Genomic DNA, 18,423 nt, shown 5'->3' on the forward strand with positions numbered 1-18,423 from the left:
ATATATATATATAGAGAGAGAGAGAGAGAGAGAGAGAGAGAGAGAAAACGATCCTAATTGAAATACAAGCTGTGTTCAGCAGAAAAAGCAGCTTTACAACTGTTGAACTATTTCAAAATTCTTGCACGGCGAACCATAACTATGTTTACATGGTACTTTTAGATTGCGGTCGAATTGCCGCTACGAATGCTTCAAAGCATTTTTTGATTGATTTTTCAATTAGTAAAATTCTTTCGATTGGGTTAATCAAATGCTTTGAAACATTCGTAGTGGCAATTCGATCACACTCTTAATTAGGTTTAATAATATCCATATTTATAAGATTAGCCAATCAATCATTCCATTCTTCACAGAAATAGCTATGACAGTTTCATAACTACTATTAAATTCGATTAAGGATGCTATGTAAATGTAGTATATGATTGTTTTATACATTTAGATCTATAACGAATTAAAAGCAAAAATAAATTGTATTGAAGAATTTTACAATAGTTGCAAAGCTTTCTCTGCTGAATACAGCCATTAATATTTTCATTTAATGTATATGTCCAAGTAGCACAGTAGTGCTTTATTAATATTTTGTGTTATTTGTGAGTGCAATAAATAAACATGCTTATAAAATAAATAAGCAGTAAACATTTTATGTTGTTTCAGTCTCCTCTTCCTTTACAGAAATCAGAGCCAGTAATAATTTATGATTCCATCAAGACAAAACCTTTGACGGTTACGCCTAAATCAGGTTATTGTACTGATAAACCAGTTACCCTTGACTCAAAATTGTGGGCAAAGTACAAGCATTATGGGGTAAGTATATATAATGATAATTTTCAGCTGCAATTAGATTTTGAACATAAATTTATTTTACATTTCATCATGTTTGCAGGAAGCATTGAAAAAGGATATACCAATATACTTGGCAGGTGGCAGAAGAGACAAGATAATGTTCGGGGCTATAGCTACATACATCGGTTTTTGTACATTTAACTCATGCTATGTTATTGTAAAGCAAATATTCTTTAAAAACTAAGCGGGCATTATGTAGATAATAAATTGTATAGACTCTTCTGGCATTGCAATTCTGTCTTTGGCATTGCAAATGTTAATGATAGAAAAAATAAAAAATAATTATATTAAATTAAAATTTTATTTATTAATATATTTTCTATCACCTTTACGAATGTTCAAAGTCTTGAAATATGAACTTATAAAAGTAGATTTTGTATAAGAAGAAACTTATGTTTTGATATGTTAATATTGTTTAATTTTTATCGTACTGTAAGGGAGATAATGATTTTTATAAAAACTGTGCTGTATAAAAAAGACCATAATTAATCTAGTTTTTATTATGATGTAAGAAAATACTAATAATTTTTATAATTCTGTTATACATAAAGATCTATTCTTTTTTGAAAAATTCTGAACTAGTTCTGAATTTAGTGTAATAAGTTAGAGTGAAACAAATTATAACTGTCTCATTTTAAATTAAAATATGTAAAATATCTAGCTCGAGATTGCTGAGCAAAAATGAGTGATTAGAAAGATTAAAAAACATAACAAACAAGTAACGTTTATTGGATCTTTAAAATTAAACTAGTTTTTTATCTAAATTAATCGGAAATATTTGTATTGTACTAAGTCTTTTTCTGAAGATGACTTCAATAATAGAATTTTAAATTTGGACTTTGCTTTTCTTCGCTATCCAACAACGAAATAATTAAATTCACTTGATAATAAGATGACGTTAAAGATTTATTAATTTTATGTAATTTTATTTGTAATATTAAATTTATTATGCTCAACCCGTGATATGACTTCATATTTTTGATATATTGTATCTTTCTTTCCAATTTTTAATTATTTTTCATACATAGACTTGTATCTTATGGAATAAATTTGAGGTAATACGATGAAAACGTTTCCGAATTTATAGATAAAAAAAATGAAAAATTTATGATGTGTGCATATACATATAAATACAAAAAGAATTTCACTTTTCGCTTTAGGGAAAAAGATACATAATTGATATCCTGAACTGCAACGATGCAATAAGTTAGAGTGAGACAAAAATTAGTAATTAGAAAAATAAAAAACACGAGCAACGTTTATTGGATCTTTAAAATTAAACTAGTTTATTAGAAAACTATTAGAAACTAAGTTTAATTCTTCATGTATGTTCTAATAAACTAGTTTAATTTTAAAGATCCAATAAACGTTGTTCGTGTTTTTTATTTTTCTAATTACTAATTTTTGTCTCACTCTAACTTATTGCATCATTGCAGTTCAGGATATCAATTATGTATCTTTTTCCCTAAAGCGAAAAGTGAAATTTTTTTTGTATTTATATGTATATGCACACATCATAAATTTTTCATTTTTCACTAAGGAAAAAAGATATATAATCGATATCTTACTCTAAACTTACATGCACTTAGCGCCCTCTTGACAAGTATAGGAATAAAAGTCGTAGGCGTTTTTCACTGAAAAAACTGGTGCGCACTCAGTGCATTTTAAAGACGTACACAAATCGATGTAAAGATGTACATTTAATAAATATAGTACGTTTAAAAATATAGAAACAAATTAAATCCCCAATATATGTTATTGTGCTATTTGATAATATATACATCAAGTAATTTATTAATTGAGATATCTCACATTCAGATTAAATTAGTGTATAATAGCATTAATGCGCGCTGAGTGCATCAGTTCTGTTAGTGAAAAACGCTATCAGATAATCAGACAGATAACAATTTGAAGGTTATGTTTTCATCTGCTAGAAAGCCAAGAACAGTAGAGATATCAGTGACAGCCTGTTAATCATATGTCTTAGAATAAAATCGTGATAAGCGCTACATCATCATGGAAGACCAAGGAAAATCAACGATGGTGTTCCATCCGATTATCTCCTCTGTACAAAAAATTGCTCTGTACGAGACAAAATCCGTAAGTTTTTAACTTTGACCTTCTAACTTGCATCTAATTTATTAAAGATTTCAAGGTTTACACTTTTATAGCGGTTCTACCTGATGGGATCCAACAACACGTTAACACGTTTTCGAGTCCTGAAAATTGACAGAATGGAACCAAGAGAATTGGTCGTGGTGGACGACAAGAAGGAATATAATCAGGACGAGATAAAAGATCTCGTCAACATGATTGATATGGGTAATCGAACACGAGCAGGACAGCGCAGCAACGTAGGGGGTGTTGCACGTGTCGTATCTGCCTTTGGGATTGTTGGTAAGATTTTTACATATGTTTCTCTTGCACTTTAATAAACACAAAGTTAATAATAACTGCATGCATAGCTTTTGCATATGTATTAAAATATAGTTACTTATGTAGTCGTACACATTTTTATTTAAATGGTACATCTAGAATCTGGTATATACACATTCTCTCTCTCTCTCTCTCTCTCTCTCTTTCTCTCTCTCTCTCTTTCTCTATTATTCTAATATTGTTAAAAATGTTGAAACTTAGGCTCCTCAATGTTACAAGCTTTATCCTGGTGATAATTTTCCTATATACAGGATGTATCTGATCATCTGCAAATGGGATACATTATAAGATTAAGTATTTTAGCCCAAATCTATTGAACCTAATAATTTGTTGATCGTAATTAATAAACTATTCAAACAAATTTTTAAAAAATTATTAATAACAAGTTTATAATATTCGACAAATTATTAGGCTTAATAGATTCGAGATAAAACGCTTAATCTTGTAGTTCCGATTGCAGATAATCAGATGCATTTGATACGCCTTATCATATATACATATATATAAAACTTGTTATAATTGTTACACGCTATCACTAATATTATTTATACTATCAGATACTAAAATCATTTTATCGGAATTATTTTAATTGCGTTATACGAAACTTAGCTTATTTACATTTGGTTGCTAATAAAGGCAAAAATAGTAAAGAACCTGCACCTAGTTCGAGTATATCAGAGGAGCCTGAGCAACAAGAATTACAAAAACCACTGCATAAACCGACACAAACTAAATTTACCTGGACGAGTATGTGGCAGAGAGATACTTTCCCCAGGCTAGTACCAGCTTTTGCTCTCCTTGGTAAGGCATAAAAGCTTTTTATTGACAAAGCCGAAGGTAGACGTATATAATTATGATAAACGGAATAACTTTGTTGCGAAATAATTTAATTGGCATAAAATGAAATATTTTGAGTGTTAATTTTAAAGGAATATACGACAAAACATTGATTGTACAATACCATTGATTATACAACACAGAGTTATTCGGTATTAATGAATTGGTATTTGATAGGCCAATATGCAATCAGTTAGAATAATAAACACTATATGATTAACAGAATTAATATTCGCAATCAGACATCATGGTACATCATGGTATGTACATATCCTCCCGCATGCATGGTGTGATATTTACTTATATATCATACTTCTCATATGTAATTAGGCTAAATGCATGGATATCACGCAGATAATGGGCGCTATTACAAACTAGTAGTGCTTATGATTGTGTATAAAATGTGCAAGCAAGTCCTCGATATCCAACTCTTTTTTTTTTTAATGATTTAGAAATATAGCGAAAAAATGAAGCATATCCAATAATAATTGACAATAATTATAGTGATAAGTTACAGACATATTTTAGAAAAAAATATTTGATGCAGGGTTTATACGTTTTTTGGAAGGATATTACATAATCCTAGTTACAAAACGTCGCCGAATTGCAGTTATTGGTCATCATACCATATATAAAATAGAAGATACATCAATGATATACATACCAAATGATATTGTACGAATCTTCCATCCTGACGAACAGAGATATGTAAAAATGTTTCAAAGTATTGATCTCAGTAGTAACTTCTACTTCAGTTATTCATATGATATATCACATACATTTCAAAGTAATATGGCACCGCCAACGCGTATCAAATCTGATGTTCTCACTGACATGTCCACTAACCAAAGGAAATCTGAAGAATCAGATAATTCTGAAGATTTTTTTAACATGTGGGCATTTAGAAAAGATTGGCAGACTGAACAGTATGTTCTCAGTAGTATCTCAGTAGTATCTCAGTTTATATAACTTATTTAATTCGGGAGTAGTTACCTGATTGCCTTTACATGTAAACAATCATTTGGGGTCTTATATTCAAATTAAAATTACTCTTAATAACATAGTGTATAGAATAGTTCATTTTGATCAATACAGTCAATTTTCTTTGAAATTATTAATGATACAAAAAAAAATGTTTCAGATAAAAATGGAACGATTTCGAGAGAATTTTGGCTATGTTGTTTTTCTTCTAGATGGCGTCAAAAAGTACGAAAATTATCTTCATTTTTTTAAATGAAATTATGATTTTTTTACATAGTATGATTTCTCTAAAATTATTCTGCATATAAAAATATTAAGGTAGAGATATCAAAAAACTAATAATTTATGAGATACTTTATTTTGATATAAAATGTTAAATATCTAATTAATTTTTTATTATATATCGTACTTTAATATTTTTATGTGTGAACAAAATAATGAAATGAATCAATTGATAAAAAATACATAGTTATTTAAAAAAGCTATTTTGTCTACATTTTTTTAAAGAATCGATAGGAGTGACAAGCCAATTTCATTACACCCCATTTGCAGCTACATATCTGCAAATCAGATTTTATTATATTGACTTGTAGAAGAAATATTTTGCCATGAAACTCAGAAACTTATATTTCAGCTACGAAGCCTATTATAGAGCAGAATTTTAAATTTTCGCTCTTAAAAATATTATAATAAATAAAATGATATGCTCCTTATTCGTGGTACAGATACATATTTTCATGCTTTGATCTCCTAGAAATAATATTACGTCATAAGATCTTTTCGACTTCTTTTTTATGAGATTGCGAAGGCGCGCACAGAGCTAGATTTTGCAAATTGATTTTTGAAAAGTTATAAATAAAATTATGTGTAGCTCAAATATACTAGTACATATCGAGCGAGATATCAGAATGAATTTTTACTTTGCTTTTAAAAATTCACTCTGTATACGAACCTTCAGGTGACTTTCAAAATTATGAATATCGCAATTAAAATGTTATTCATGCAGTATTTTAGTCATAATTTCAGCATAAAGTAATTCGTCTCCGATTAGAGATCTCCATAGTCTCTTCTGTCTTTAAGCAACTAGTTAACTCAATATCTCGTAAACTATTGATTTTTTGATATCTCAACCTTAATACTTTTATATGCAGAATAATTAAAGGAATCACTACGTGAAAACAATTATACAATTTCATTTTAAAAAGTGGAGATGATCTTTTTGATGCCTCCACTTAGAAAAAAATAACATGATGAAATACGTTCCCTATGTTATTTTTCGATGTTAGTATTTAACCTTCCAGTGAGCGTGCATCCTTTCATAACGGGAATGTTAATCATTTTATACATAGTTTCTTAACAATGCACACAAACGTTTCAACTTATATTTAAACCATCATCAGCACATACAACAATAATAATAAATTTATGTCATGGATTCTTGATGATTTTGAGTTTATTGTACAATTGGAATATTGAAAAAGAACTCCTTAATCAGCTATATTAAAATCGAATACCTCCATACAAGTGAAGATTTGTCGTATACCAAAAAAATTAATAAATTAAAAAATTAAAAAATTAATGATTAACATTCATGTATGTTTTAATTTATAAAATACGTTAGGAATGGTCTTAGTATAATATCAAAAATTCAAGTCAAATCAATCTCGTCTTTACTAATGATCTCATCTCGATATTGTGTGACTTACACTTTTTCATTACAACTATCAGGATTATATCGAGCAAATCAATATAGATACTCCTACAGTTCACATCTGTTAATTATTCGAGTGTCGAAAAAAAGAAATCTTGTGTGATATCGACTATATTATGTGACTACTTTTTCATTACTTTTTCATCATACAGAAAGTAATTAGCAGTTGCAAGACAAAAAAGAATTATCAAGAGTCTAAATTACACGAATCACACACAGAGTATTCAACTATTTCCTAAAACAGCATAGAATGAAAGTGCATTACCGACAATCAGATCGGTAAAGTAATCAGTATTAAATGGAGTATAAAGAACATTTTTTTATGTTTATCGTTATATAAACATATTGGATTATCCGGAAAATTCATGCCGATTTTGAAGGAAAATTGAAACCCAGAAGATTTAAATTTTTAATTTCATTTATTAAATCTTTTGCGGCACGAACTTTCCGGACAACTCAATACTTACATCATCTAAAATGAATGAAAATTCAATTGATATTCAATTGCGGATCGATAGATCAACAGAATTTACTATTACACTATTTATTAATTTTTATATCTGTGAGACATTAAATTATAAAAGTAGATTCGACAGTCCGAAAGACACTGAAGGAATACCTTGGGAAGCCAAGGTATTCCTTCCCAACCCAGAAAATAGATTTTATCCTGTATCCCTTTCAAAAAACCGGCGCGTGTGTACGGAAAACATGTGCGCACTCGCTGGAAGATTAAAAATGGAATTATGGATATGGATTTAATCACAATTTTCTAAAAAAAAAAGTAAGAAGATAAACATTAAATAAAATAAGCATAAGTAGCTTATTATATAGTATTTAAAAAAAAATTTTTAAATAACGTTTTTTATTGCGAATTTTATTGCGAGTAAAATTATATATTTAAATTATTCATAAAGAATTAAAGAGCTATTTAAAAAAAAAGAAATTTATTAAACAATATTTATACAATATTTTACAATAATTCATATTTTTTGCCGCTGAGACAGAAATATCCTAAGTGACTATTCCCGGATTAAGAAAATTTAAAGATATATATTATATTTAAATATAGTATAATAAGTAGATAATAAATAAAAATCTAAAACGTATTTATAGTAAAGGCGAGAATTATATGGATTACGGTATACGTAGTAATCCACATCGTCGTTTTGTGTGGAATTCCCATCTTTTAAAACCAGTAGAAAAAGATTTGCATCCTGAATGGATATTATATATAATACATGGCTTTATTGGTCAGTCAAATGTGAGCATTTTTGGAAGATCTATGTATGTCACCGTGATTGCCAGAAGAAGTAACAAATATGCAGGAACACGTTTTCTGAAACGTGGTGCAAATTTTGATGTATGTGCAGATGCATTTATAATATATATTTTTCATAGATATATAAACTGATAATTACATATGAATATAGGGAGATGTTGCGAATGAAGTAGAAACGGAACAAATCGTTCATGATTCTGGCGTGAGTTCTCTAAGTAAAGGACATTTCAGTTCTTTTGTACAAATGCGTGGATCAGTGCCTGCTCATTGGAGCCAGGATGTTAGTAAGATGGTCCCAAAACCGACTATAACTTGTGATTTGTCTGATCCTTATGTAGAAACAGCAGGTATTAATATATAAAAATTGATAAATTGTTTTATTCTGATATGAAATTATTTTATTCTAGTACGTTTAACATACTTTTAGGAGCGCATTTTAATCAACTGTTGAAAAGATATGGATCGCCCATAATCATATTAAATTTAGTTAAAAAACGAGAGAAAAAGAAGCATGAAAGTACATTAAGCGAAGAATTAAGTATGGCTGTAAAATATTTGAATCAGTTTCTACCTCCGGAACATCATATTCAATATATAAGTTTTGATATGGCACGTATGAGCAAAAGGTAAGTTTATATTAACATTAAAATCAGAGTGGGTCAATAATGTATATTATTTGTTACCTTAAATATATGTTATTTTTAAAGATAAGAAAATATTGTGATACCAAAGTTGTACGATATCAAGAAGACCATAACATATGCTGGTAATAATTTTTCTAAGTGGAGATCACTTCCAGAGATTTCAAGATCACCTCCATTTTTTAAATGGCATGTTGTACTTTTTTAACCTTAGTAATAGCGGATGTTTAGACGATTTCAATGATTATAATGATCTATAAAAAGGTCATTCGTCATATAAAGAAGTAAAACAATAATTCTTACATCACAAGAAATGTTTGATGTCTGTTTACAAAAATAATTATTATATTTTATGGTCCTCTTGATACAATTTTTGTAATTACAATATTTTCATATCTCTAAAAATAGTGGAGATATTCAAGACAAAGTAGACAAAGTTATTGCTCCATTCTGTATGCGAAAGAATAATTTCGTTATAATTAATTTCCATTAATTTTAATTATTAATAATTTTCTTTGTCTTTTTTATAGAAAAAAAGTGAACGTTATGGGGCGATTAGGAAATATTGCTCACAATGCTGTATTAAAGATTGGTATTTATCAGTCACAAAATCCTTATTACAATCAGAGAAATCTGTTTTCACCACAAAATAATAGTACGAGAAAACTCCACAAGACAAATTCAAATTCGACTTTATTATCTAATTTAAATGACATCAAAAGCTCTATTAATACTTCAATTAAAATGGATTATAATGAGCAAACAAGTTTTATATATGATTCTGATTCAAATATAGAAATTAATAAAACAAATGAATTAAATCAAATTCAAAACAAAGTGAAAGAATGTTTTGCTAAGAGAGGAACTGTACAAACTGGAATTATCAGAACAAATTGTGTAGATTGCTTAGACCGAACAAATACAGCTCAATTTGCAATAGGAAAATGTGCTTTGGGGTTTCAGTTATGTGCTTTGGGTGTACTAGAATCTCCTAAACTCGAATTTGATTCTGATTGCGTAAGAATGTTAGAAGAATTATACGAAGATCATGGAGATACTTTAGCTTTGCAATATGGTGGTTCACAACTAGTACATAGAATTAAAACATACAGGTAGGTGAGAGAGAGAATGTTATTACATTAGAATGTAGTAATATATTAAATTAAAATAATTTTGATTATACGAAACTGTTATTTAGAAAAACTGCTCCATGGACAAGTCAGGGTAACGATATTATGCAAACTTTAAGCAGATATTACAGTAATACATTTAGTGATCAAGAAAAACAGCATACGATTAATTTATTTCTGGGTAAATAATATCACATATCTATCTAATCTTTATAAAACAATCTATAATTATCTTTATTTGCAAAATAATTTGTAATTATAGTTTAATTAATATGCGTATATCTTAGGATTATTCATACCTGAAGAAGGTAAGCCTCCAATATGGGAAATTCTAACAGATTATTATCTCCATCATCTACCAGCTTCTCATTACTCGCGTAAAAGAAGACTTCTGACACAATGGTGGGATAAAAATGTATTGAAATGTCTTCCTTATGCACTTGATGAAGTAACTAAATCCTGTTCAGAAATGATACAAGTGCAAAATTCAATAGAAGAAATGATTGACGTTTATTATGATTATCACAGGTAGCATCACTTATTTCATAATTATACATATTATTATACATTTCATCAATTCATGTTTCACGAAAAACTTTATATAAATATTTTAGGCCGTATGAATTATCTTTATTATCTGAGGTATATGCATATAAAATAAGTCACTCTGTCAGAGATTTTATGCCACATTTTACTACCTGCTATAGTCCATTTGCCGTTCGTGTACGACCAGGCAGACGGAGAGAAGAAGCAGGTAGTAAAAATTTAAACATGAAAAATCCATCTATGACTGGCCAAAGTAGTACGAGTAGTACAACATCTAGCGCAAGGTATGTATTGTAATTTTATTCATTAGTCAATTTTATTCTTTGGAGTTAAGTATAAATAAAAATTAATATTTATATTTATATATAATTAATATATTAATATTTATTTAGCGCTTCTTTTACTTAGTATATTTATAATTAACTTCGATTAATTAATAACATCGGTTATATATTGCAGCTCAAGCGAGGATTCAAGTTCAGATGAAGATGAAAGCCACCAACAAGTGGACGATTCTCAATTAATTACTTCTAAAGATAGTTCAGAATTAATGTCATTTGAATCATTGTTTCCCTCTATGAAGGAAGTATATGGCATAGAGCCAGAATATCCAAAACGGAATGACATTATTCTTTATAAAAGGTAATAATATTTGTGTGTGTGTGTGTGTGTTTTTACGACAATATAATAAATTTTATATATTTCAACATTTTCCTTTTTTCAGATTTGTTCTAATAGGACGAAATGCAACATATTCTACAGATCATACTAAACTGCGTTTAAAACTAATTCAACAAACATCTTTTCACGGATCTACAGCTGCTGTCATTATGTTACCTAGTGTTAAAAACGCAAACATAAGCATATACGAACAATACGTGAAAAGAGCCACAGTATGTAAATTTGTTGCACAATTAAATATTGTATAACATATTTATAAATATTTTTACAGGTAGGTGGCATGATACCAAATCCAAATGATATGAATTTGTATGAGGCTTATGCTTCTCAGTACAAATTACTTATGAAACCTACATGCTCAGGATAAGATCAAATCAATTTCATGTTTTATAAATTAAACTTATTGTATATATTACAAATATTATTGTTGATATGTTAATTTGGTATCAATTGTATATATGCAATTACATATATAAAATTAATTTATAATAGCTTTATATGCTTATTTTATATTAAAAATTTAATTAATTTTGTCATTTTAATTAATTTTTTTTGTGTATGAGAAGAATAAAGTACAAAAGATCAGTTTACCAGTTGTAGTTTATTGATGTCATATATAAGAAACATATACTTCCATTTCCATAATATGGAAAATGGAATTTGTTGTCTAGTTTACTTCAGCTTCTTTTTTGGTCGGATATTATTCGTGTGGCCACACTTCTTCTTACGGCAATTAGTTGCTCGTGGATGAAGACGAGCATAGCACTTGCGACAGATCATTTTGTCGCAATTATACTTTTGTGCGAGTATACGCAACGTGGGTTCAATGACGCCTCCTCGGAGACGAAGTACCAAGTGGAGGGTCGATTCTGCAAAAGAAAAAATAAAAGTTATTTTCATACATGTCCATAATGAGTTCCTTTTATATTTTTATACATTTTTCTAAATTTAATACCACATTTGGCCTGTTCTTTTTTCATATCCTGGAACTGAACTTGTATGAATAGTCTTATTTTTTTTCTCTTCAATGTGAAAAGAAAAAGAAGAAAAATGAAGCATGCAAAAGATTCAGTCCTAGGAAAAAGAACAAGCCTTTGACATAAAATCTAGTCTTTACTTTGAAAACTTGCCAAATTCGATAAATTCTATTTAATATCAGGTACACATCCGCACCTTTTTGGATGTTGTAATCGGACAAAGTGCGTCCATCCTCCAGCTGTTTGCCGGCGAAGATGAGTCGCTGTTGATCTGGCGGAATTCCCTCCTTGTCCTGGATCTTAGCCTTGACATTCTCGATGGTATCAGAGGCCTCTACCTCGAGGGTAATGGTTTTACCCGTAAGGGTTTTCACGAAGATCTGCATGGTGGCTTATCTGAATTTTAACAAAATCAACTCGTGAACTTTCGTCACGATATCCACATGCGTAAAAACAGTCTCGTTCAACAATTAAGAGTACCAAGAAAATGTAAGATGAAATTCAGAATAGTTTTCGGTTTGCAATTTATTTTTATCGAGAGGCAGAATTGTGAGAAAAAAAAAACACTAAAATTTAGAACGCCCGACAGACTTCGACGTTAACAACGCAAAGTCGTCACGCGTCGCATTTGTTTTTCAGGCCATCTTTGTTCGAGAATTATTTGGATTTTTTTACAAACAGCGAATAATATCTGAGCTTATCACGAGACTTAACGACAAGCGAAAACGTAGTTACAAAGAAATGTTCAAAAGTGAATGTCACGCTTACCGTTCCGACAACGTGCTGCTAGTAAAACCAACCTAAAAAGAACTCGACATGGCCGCGCCGACGACTTCCATCGATATATGAAATCGCGACTTGCGCGACACCTTGTCGAAGGACATCATTGGCTGCGTTCAGTGGATTCAACAATTGAGTACGCGCTCATTGTTATTAGTATATTCTTTTAGATTATCCAATCAGCATTTTAGATCTGGAAGAATACATCAATGGCAGCGAGTGCTCACATAACTGTTGAGTCCGTTAATGGATCATTTACCCCGAATTTACAATAGATTTTTAAATCTTAATTAAGGAATAGACGAATCACAATCAATTATTCTCTTCACATTCGATTATAGTTGGTCATTTTTTAAGACTTAAAGCTTAAAACACTTATTGTAGATCCGGATTTAAGACCATGATACACACCTTCCGTAAAGCCCATTCTACAATGGACAGCATGGGCTTAACAGTAATATATAGTCATAAGACCGTAAGAATTAGCCAATTAGAATTACGAATTCAAAAGAATTCTTGACTGTGATTGGCTCATTCTTACTGTACGTCTTAGAGTGCCGCCCCATGAGCGGAAATTTACAACGGAACGGAATAACGCGACCAATCACAACTCTGCAATTACGCTGCTTTCTTTTCTATGATTGTAATTGGTCTCCCTGTTTCGGAACGGAATAACGCACCCTTATGATTACTATTACGGAAATGCCATGGTTTTTATCTAGGTTTAATATTCAATGAATAACAAGGATAAATGATGCATCATGCGCGTCATGCGTGAAATGGAATGCACCCAAAGCGATTAGGCAAGCTTATTGAAAGTTTGTTCCTGTCGTATACTCCAACATGCTCTGATATGCTCCTATCCATAGCTCTTAGTCGCCCTAATAAGCGCGTTGGAGTAAGAAAAAGCTATGAGCATGTTGGAGCATATTGGAGTATGCGTTGCGAACAAATCTCGAGCGAATGAGCATGATTGGTTCTTGCCTATGGATCCAACCAATCATGTTTAATTATTTGGCAAGCAAACCATTTGCCGACTTGAGCTATGTTCCAGAATTTACTGCCAGTACTAAAAATTTATAATGCATATAATGCGTAAACTATAGATTTTCAGTATTTGTAGCAAATTTCAAACGCAGCCTAAGAGAGCGTTTATATTATTACGGCCAATATAAACGCTCCTTAACTCGTTCATTGGTTGCGTTCAGTAGAAAAAGCAGCTTTGCAACTGTGTAAAATTCTTTAATATGATTGTCTTGCCCTTAGTTTCTCATTAGATTTAAATGTATAAATTAATCATATTCAAGAATTTTATAACAATTGCAAAGCTGCTTTTTTTTGCTGAACGCAATCATTATTTTTTTTAAAATCTACATTATATGTAGTGTAAATTATAGATTTTCTGCCAATACTGGCAGTGCATATTAGAACAGGTCATGATGATTTCTTAATACAGGAACAGGTAAGTCATGATGATTTCTTAATACACATTTGCGCAATTCGATTTACGAAGTGTTATAACATCGGCGTTATAAAAACTGCTAATTATAGCTCTTCCTCTGAAAAATGGAATAACTGATCAGTTTCATAACTTTGATGTTTTATAATTTTGGTGTAAATTGAGCTGTAAACCTACAAGTCATTAATAATATGATTACTATTTTCTATTTGAGTTATACGATGATTGGAATTGATTGTGATATCTTGAAATGATTGGAGTTGATTGTGATATCTTGAGAGTCAAAATTACAAAAGTAAACAAATTCGCTCAAATAATAGAGTTTTTGCAATACCCTGTATTCAGATACAATACGTTAAAGTTATGTTATTTCGAATTGCGCACTAAATAACGAGAAACTTTAACGTTTAAAACTAAGAAAGAAACTATATATTCATATCAGGATACACGATATTGCAAAAACTTCCTATTATAATTTCATTAATAAACAACGGTTTACTATCTTGAAAATGTTCACATTTATAATTTTCATCTCATTTCAAGATACACAATATATTGACCCTTAAAATAAAACAAAGGTTAACAATTTATTAAAATATTGATTCAACACCAATGAGTTCGTTTACTTTTGTAATTTTTTTACCTTGTTTTAAAAACCATTAAATAAATCCGCTGGAATTTAATCAATTTGATTCGCGTAGTGAAGCGAGTCGACCAATCGCAGCATCGTGAGAGATGGCTGTCTCGAAACTTTCGGCTGTGATTGGTCGGCCTGCTAAGTGCTTTTTACTTTTTGAACGTACCAAACTTCACCACATTCCACCGACATTAATCCTTCCGAAATCGCGCCAAATCGCGACGTCTCTTCGTGAAAGGATTCTGAATCGCAAGTATTCGTAAAACATGTCTCGATAGATTGCGCGTGACTCGCAAGTGTGTTTCTTACGATCGTTTGTTACAAGATGATTAACCTGCGTGTGATTGCGAGCATGTCGCAAAATGTCGCGAACGACGTCATCATTATGCATCGTTACTTCGCGATCTCAGGTATTTATCTCTCGAAAGCACAATGATCCGCGTATTTATTTCGCGAAAGCGCAATAATTATCATCAGATGCTCGATTTCGGGAAATAACACTCAATTTTTGGAAGTGAAATCTCACTCCAAGAAAAGTGATAGTTGCATCAGTTCGCAAGAGTGAATTTCACTTTACTCCTTCAAGGAATGAATTTTCTAAGAGATCAACTTTAATGATTAATATCTCGCTTGGCGAGGCACAGCGACTCTCTACAGCACAAAAGTTGCAGTCACAATGCTGCAACATTATAATAATATTGCAGCGTTTATTTTTACAACGATGCTGTATATTTTGTGCTGTATGAAACACATTTCTCGCCAAATTTGTGCAAAAACAAAGGAACCTAATGAGCCTAATTTCATCAAGATTGGATGTAGGGAAGTTAAATTTAACATTTACCTTCAGTCTCTGCTTTCAGAGAGTGAAATTATTCATCCTGTACAGCACAGAAAGATTACAGAAACATTGCAGAATAATTTCACTGAAACATTGCAATATTGCATGGTGGTTGCGAAACGTTACTGAATCATTGCTGCAAGATTCCAACAATGTTAAAATGTCCGCTTTTTGTTATATTGCAATGAAACGTTCCAGCAATATTGCAATGTAATGTATTTGAATAAATTTCTTACGAAGATTCTAAAATAAAAACTATTTTTTCTGTACATATATCTCACTTTAATTTTTTTACAAATCTAGCATTTCTAGTGATGCTTTCTATAAAGCTTTCTATAAAGCAATCTTTTTATGATAAAACCATAAAATATTCCAATAAATTAATTTTGAAGAATAAATTTATTCGTAAGGATAAAGCATGTATGTACCCCGAGCAAACTATATATATTATTCACTATAAACTATATATATATATACTATAAATATTATTCACATTAACATGGTTTATTTTTGCGTTCACATCAGGCATACAAATACATCATCGATCACATAATTAATATTTCGATAAATTGTTTTTAGTAGCTTAATTGCTTATCCGATAATTATGATTGTATCCAAATTCGATATTATACAAAATCTTTTGATTTCATATTTAAAATAAATATAAAACTTAGCTAATGAAATGGCCGTCGAATAATAGATTAATAAATTTTTTATTTAAATATAAAAAGGGATTATATTAATTATTATATCATAAAATATATTAAATTAAAAGACTATACTACATAAATATTAGAAAAAAATTATATTTTTATATTATTATTGTAACAATTAAAGAATTATAGTTTTGTAACGTTTCTGGAATATTACTGACAGGCATATTATTGACATTTTGCAGGCATATTGTTAATTTACATTCTCTGCAATGTTACATTGTAATCTGCAATATTGCAGCAATATTGCTTCAATCTTCTGTGCTATATGGAACTTTTCGCAGAGAAAATTGAAAATTGACTCGCTTGGAGTGATTTTTCAAAGAGTGATTCTTCACTCTGTAAGAAAATTTTACTCCTGCTGGATTGACGCAACTGTCATTCTCCGGGAATGAAATTTCATTCCCAAAAATTTAGAGTGAACTAATACGGAAAAGAAAAGCGAGTGAAACAATTATCACTCAAGCAGAACAAATCAAATAATGTCAAAATGGCGATAATATTAAAATTAATTTTTAGTCATTATTTTAGAGTCGTTTATTAAATACTCAAACCAAATCATCATGACATGTTATCAACAAAATAGTATAACATGAATGTATAATTTCACACTCTATTAATAATATAACTCTTATGTACAACATGTGTTGTATTATGTTTATATTGTTGAATTTGAAATTATAATGTTGTCATTACATTATTGTTAGTTGATATTTACTAAATATATACATGAAAACTCAAACATTACAACAAGTCGTGATAATGTCATTTCGATGTTAAAATAGATAAAAAAATGATTTTTAATTATTTTGAAATCGTTTTGATACTATTTTAATGTCATGATAAATCTCATGATATTATTTTCCATTTTGAAAATAATAACATACATACAAAATAATAACATATTACTTTAATTAATATCATATAAATCATTAATTAATATTACATAAATTTAATTATTAATTATTAGAAATTTTATGCAGATTTAATATTATATAGATCAATAATTATTTTTAATTTATTGCAGATTAATATTTGAAAAGCATAAGGAGCATATTGTCTTTACGTGCCGCTAAGAGAAAACTTGAGCAGCGTCGATCGTTATGAAGGCGCGAAGCGCATAGCGACTAAGGAGTCAATAACTTCAGTATTACGATCAAGGTATGTTTGCATATTACTTCTCGGTAATACGTTTGTGCAATTTCACACTTGCGATTGTAGGCGCTCGCACACACGTGTTCTGTATCCGGCTTTCCGAGGAGACGAGAGTTCCGCGCCTCGGACTCAAGCGATATGCAAATTTTAGTAGTAACCCTTAAACTTAGCGCCCTGACCTAGATGCTCACCTGTCTGGAGAACAGGGAGATGTCTTGCGATTATGCACGATTTACCATGTCGCCTATCCAGTTGCAAATATAAGATCCTTGCGGTATTGTCAAAGAGAAAATCATTAAGAGATTATATATGTTCTTAGCGTCGAAAAATTGACGCAGTTTGAGAATTTTTTTTTAGGAAGTAAAATACATTGAAAACTAATAATTCTTCGTTCTTTCTTGATATTTTATTTATATAAATATTTTTTTTGTTTAATTTTTTTACATAGGCTCCGTAATCTGCAGTAGTGTCAATGTCTGCACGTTAACGAAAATCCAGGCTTCATTTTAATTTCTTGTAGGGACACACAAAAGTATTAAAATTCCAATATGTCTTCTAAAATAATACTGTAGTTGAGGTTAGGCTCAAATTTTTGAATGTATATAAAAAGTAAGATTTTAGACTATTTAAAAAAAGTATCAATTTTTTGTTAAAAATTTAATTTTTAAATTTATTAGAAAAATATTTAAAATTAAATTTAAAAAAATGGGCCGTCGAAATTTAACTACATTATTTTAGAAGACAACTGGAATTTTAATACTTTTGTGTTTCTATAAAAA

The 18,423-nt window shown here is 29.9% G+C and overlaps 3 protein-coding genes across 4 annotated transcripts in view; 2 read left to right on the forward strand and 1 right to left on the reverse strand.

The window, feature by feature from the left end:
• LOC108693856 overlaps positions 1-1,141 on the forward strand; it is a 1,820-nt gene extending 679 nt beyond the window's left edge. The window contains exons 2-3 of one of the 2 annotated variants that reach the window (XM_018203022.1): positions 655-804; positions 884-1,141. In XM_018203022.1, coding sequence (XP_018058511.1) covers positions 655-804; positions 884-1,027 — 294 coding nt within the window. In that variant the 3' untranslated portion in view covers positions 1,028-1,141. The remainder of the gene's footprint in view (positions 1-654; positions 805-883) is intronic. The other variant, XM_018203023.1, reaches the window with a different exon arrangement.
• A 1,447-nt stretch (positions 1,142-2,588) lies between these two features.
• LOC108693843 (polyphosphoinositide phosphatase) lies at positions 2,589-11,452 on the forward strand. Its single transcript, XM_018202995.1, has 14 exons — positions 2,589-2,943; positions 3,015-3,240; positions 3,916-4,080; positions 4,664-5,042; positions 7,922-8,168; positions 8,239-8,434; positions 8,515-8,713; positions 9,259-9,840; positions 9,927-10,039; positions 10,146-10,386; positions 10,473-10,688; positions 10,864-11,046; positions 11,129-11,297; positions 11,357-11,452. The coding sequence occupies exons 1-14, from the start codon at positions 2,860-2,862 to the stop codon at positions 11,450-11,452; spliced, it is 3,096 nt and encodes a 1,031-aa protein (XP_018058484.1). The 5' UTR covers positions 2,589-2,859.
• Positions 11,453-11,667: 215 nt separating this feature from the next.
• LOC108693834 (ubiquitin-60S ribosomal protein L40) lies at positions 11,668-12,907 on the reverse strand. Its single transcript, XM_018202984.1, has 3 exons — positions 12,831-12,907; positions 12,259-12,458; positions 11,668-11,954 (listed from the first exon to the last, which is right to left on the reverse strand). Exons 2-3 carry the CDS (start codon positions 12,446-12,448, stop codon positions 11,758-11,760), a joined length of 387 nt encoding a protein of 128 aa, XP_018058473.1. The 5' UTR covers positions 12,449-12,458; positions 12,831-12,907; the 3' UTR covers positions 11,668-11,757.
• Positions 12,908-18,423: the final 5,516 nt, after the last annotated feature.

The sequence above is a fragment of the Atta colombica genome, unplaced genomic scaffold (assembly GCF_001594045.1).
Source record: "Atta colombica isolate Treedump-2 unplaced genomic scaffold, Acol1.0 scaffold110, whole genome shotgun sequence".
Lineage (NCBI taxonomy): Eukaryota > Metazoa > Arthropoda > Insecta > Hymenoptera > Formicidae > Atta > Atta colombica.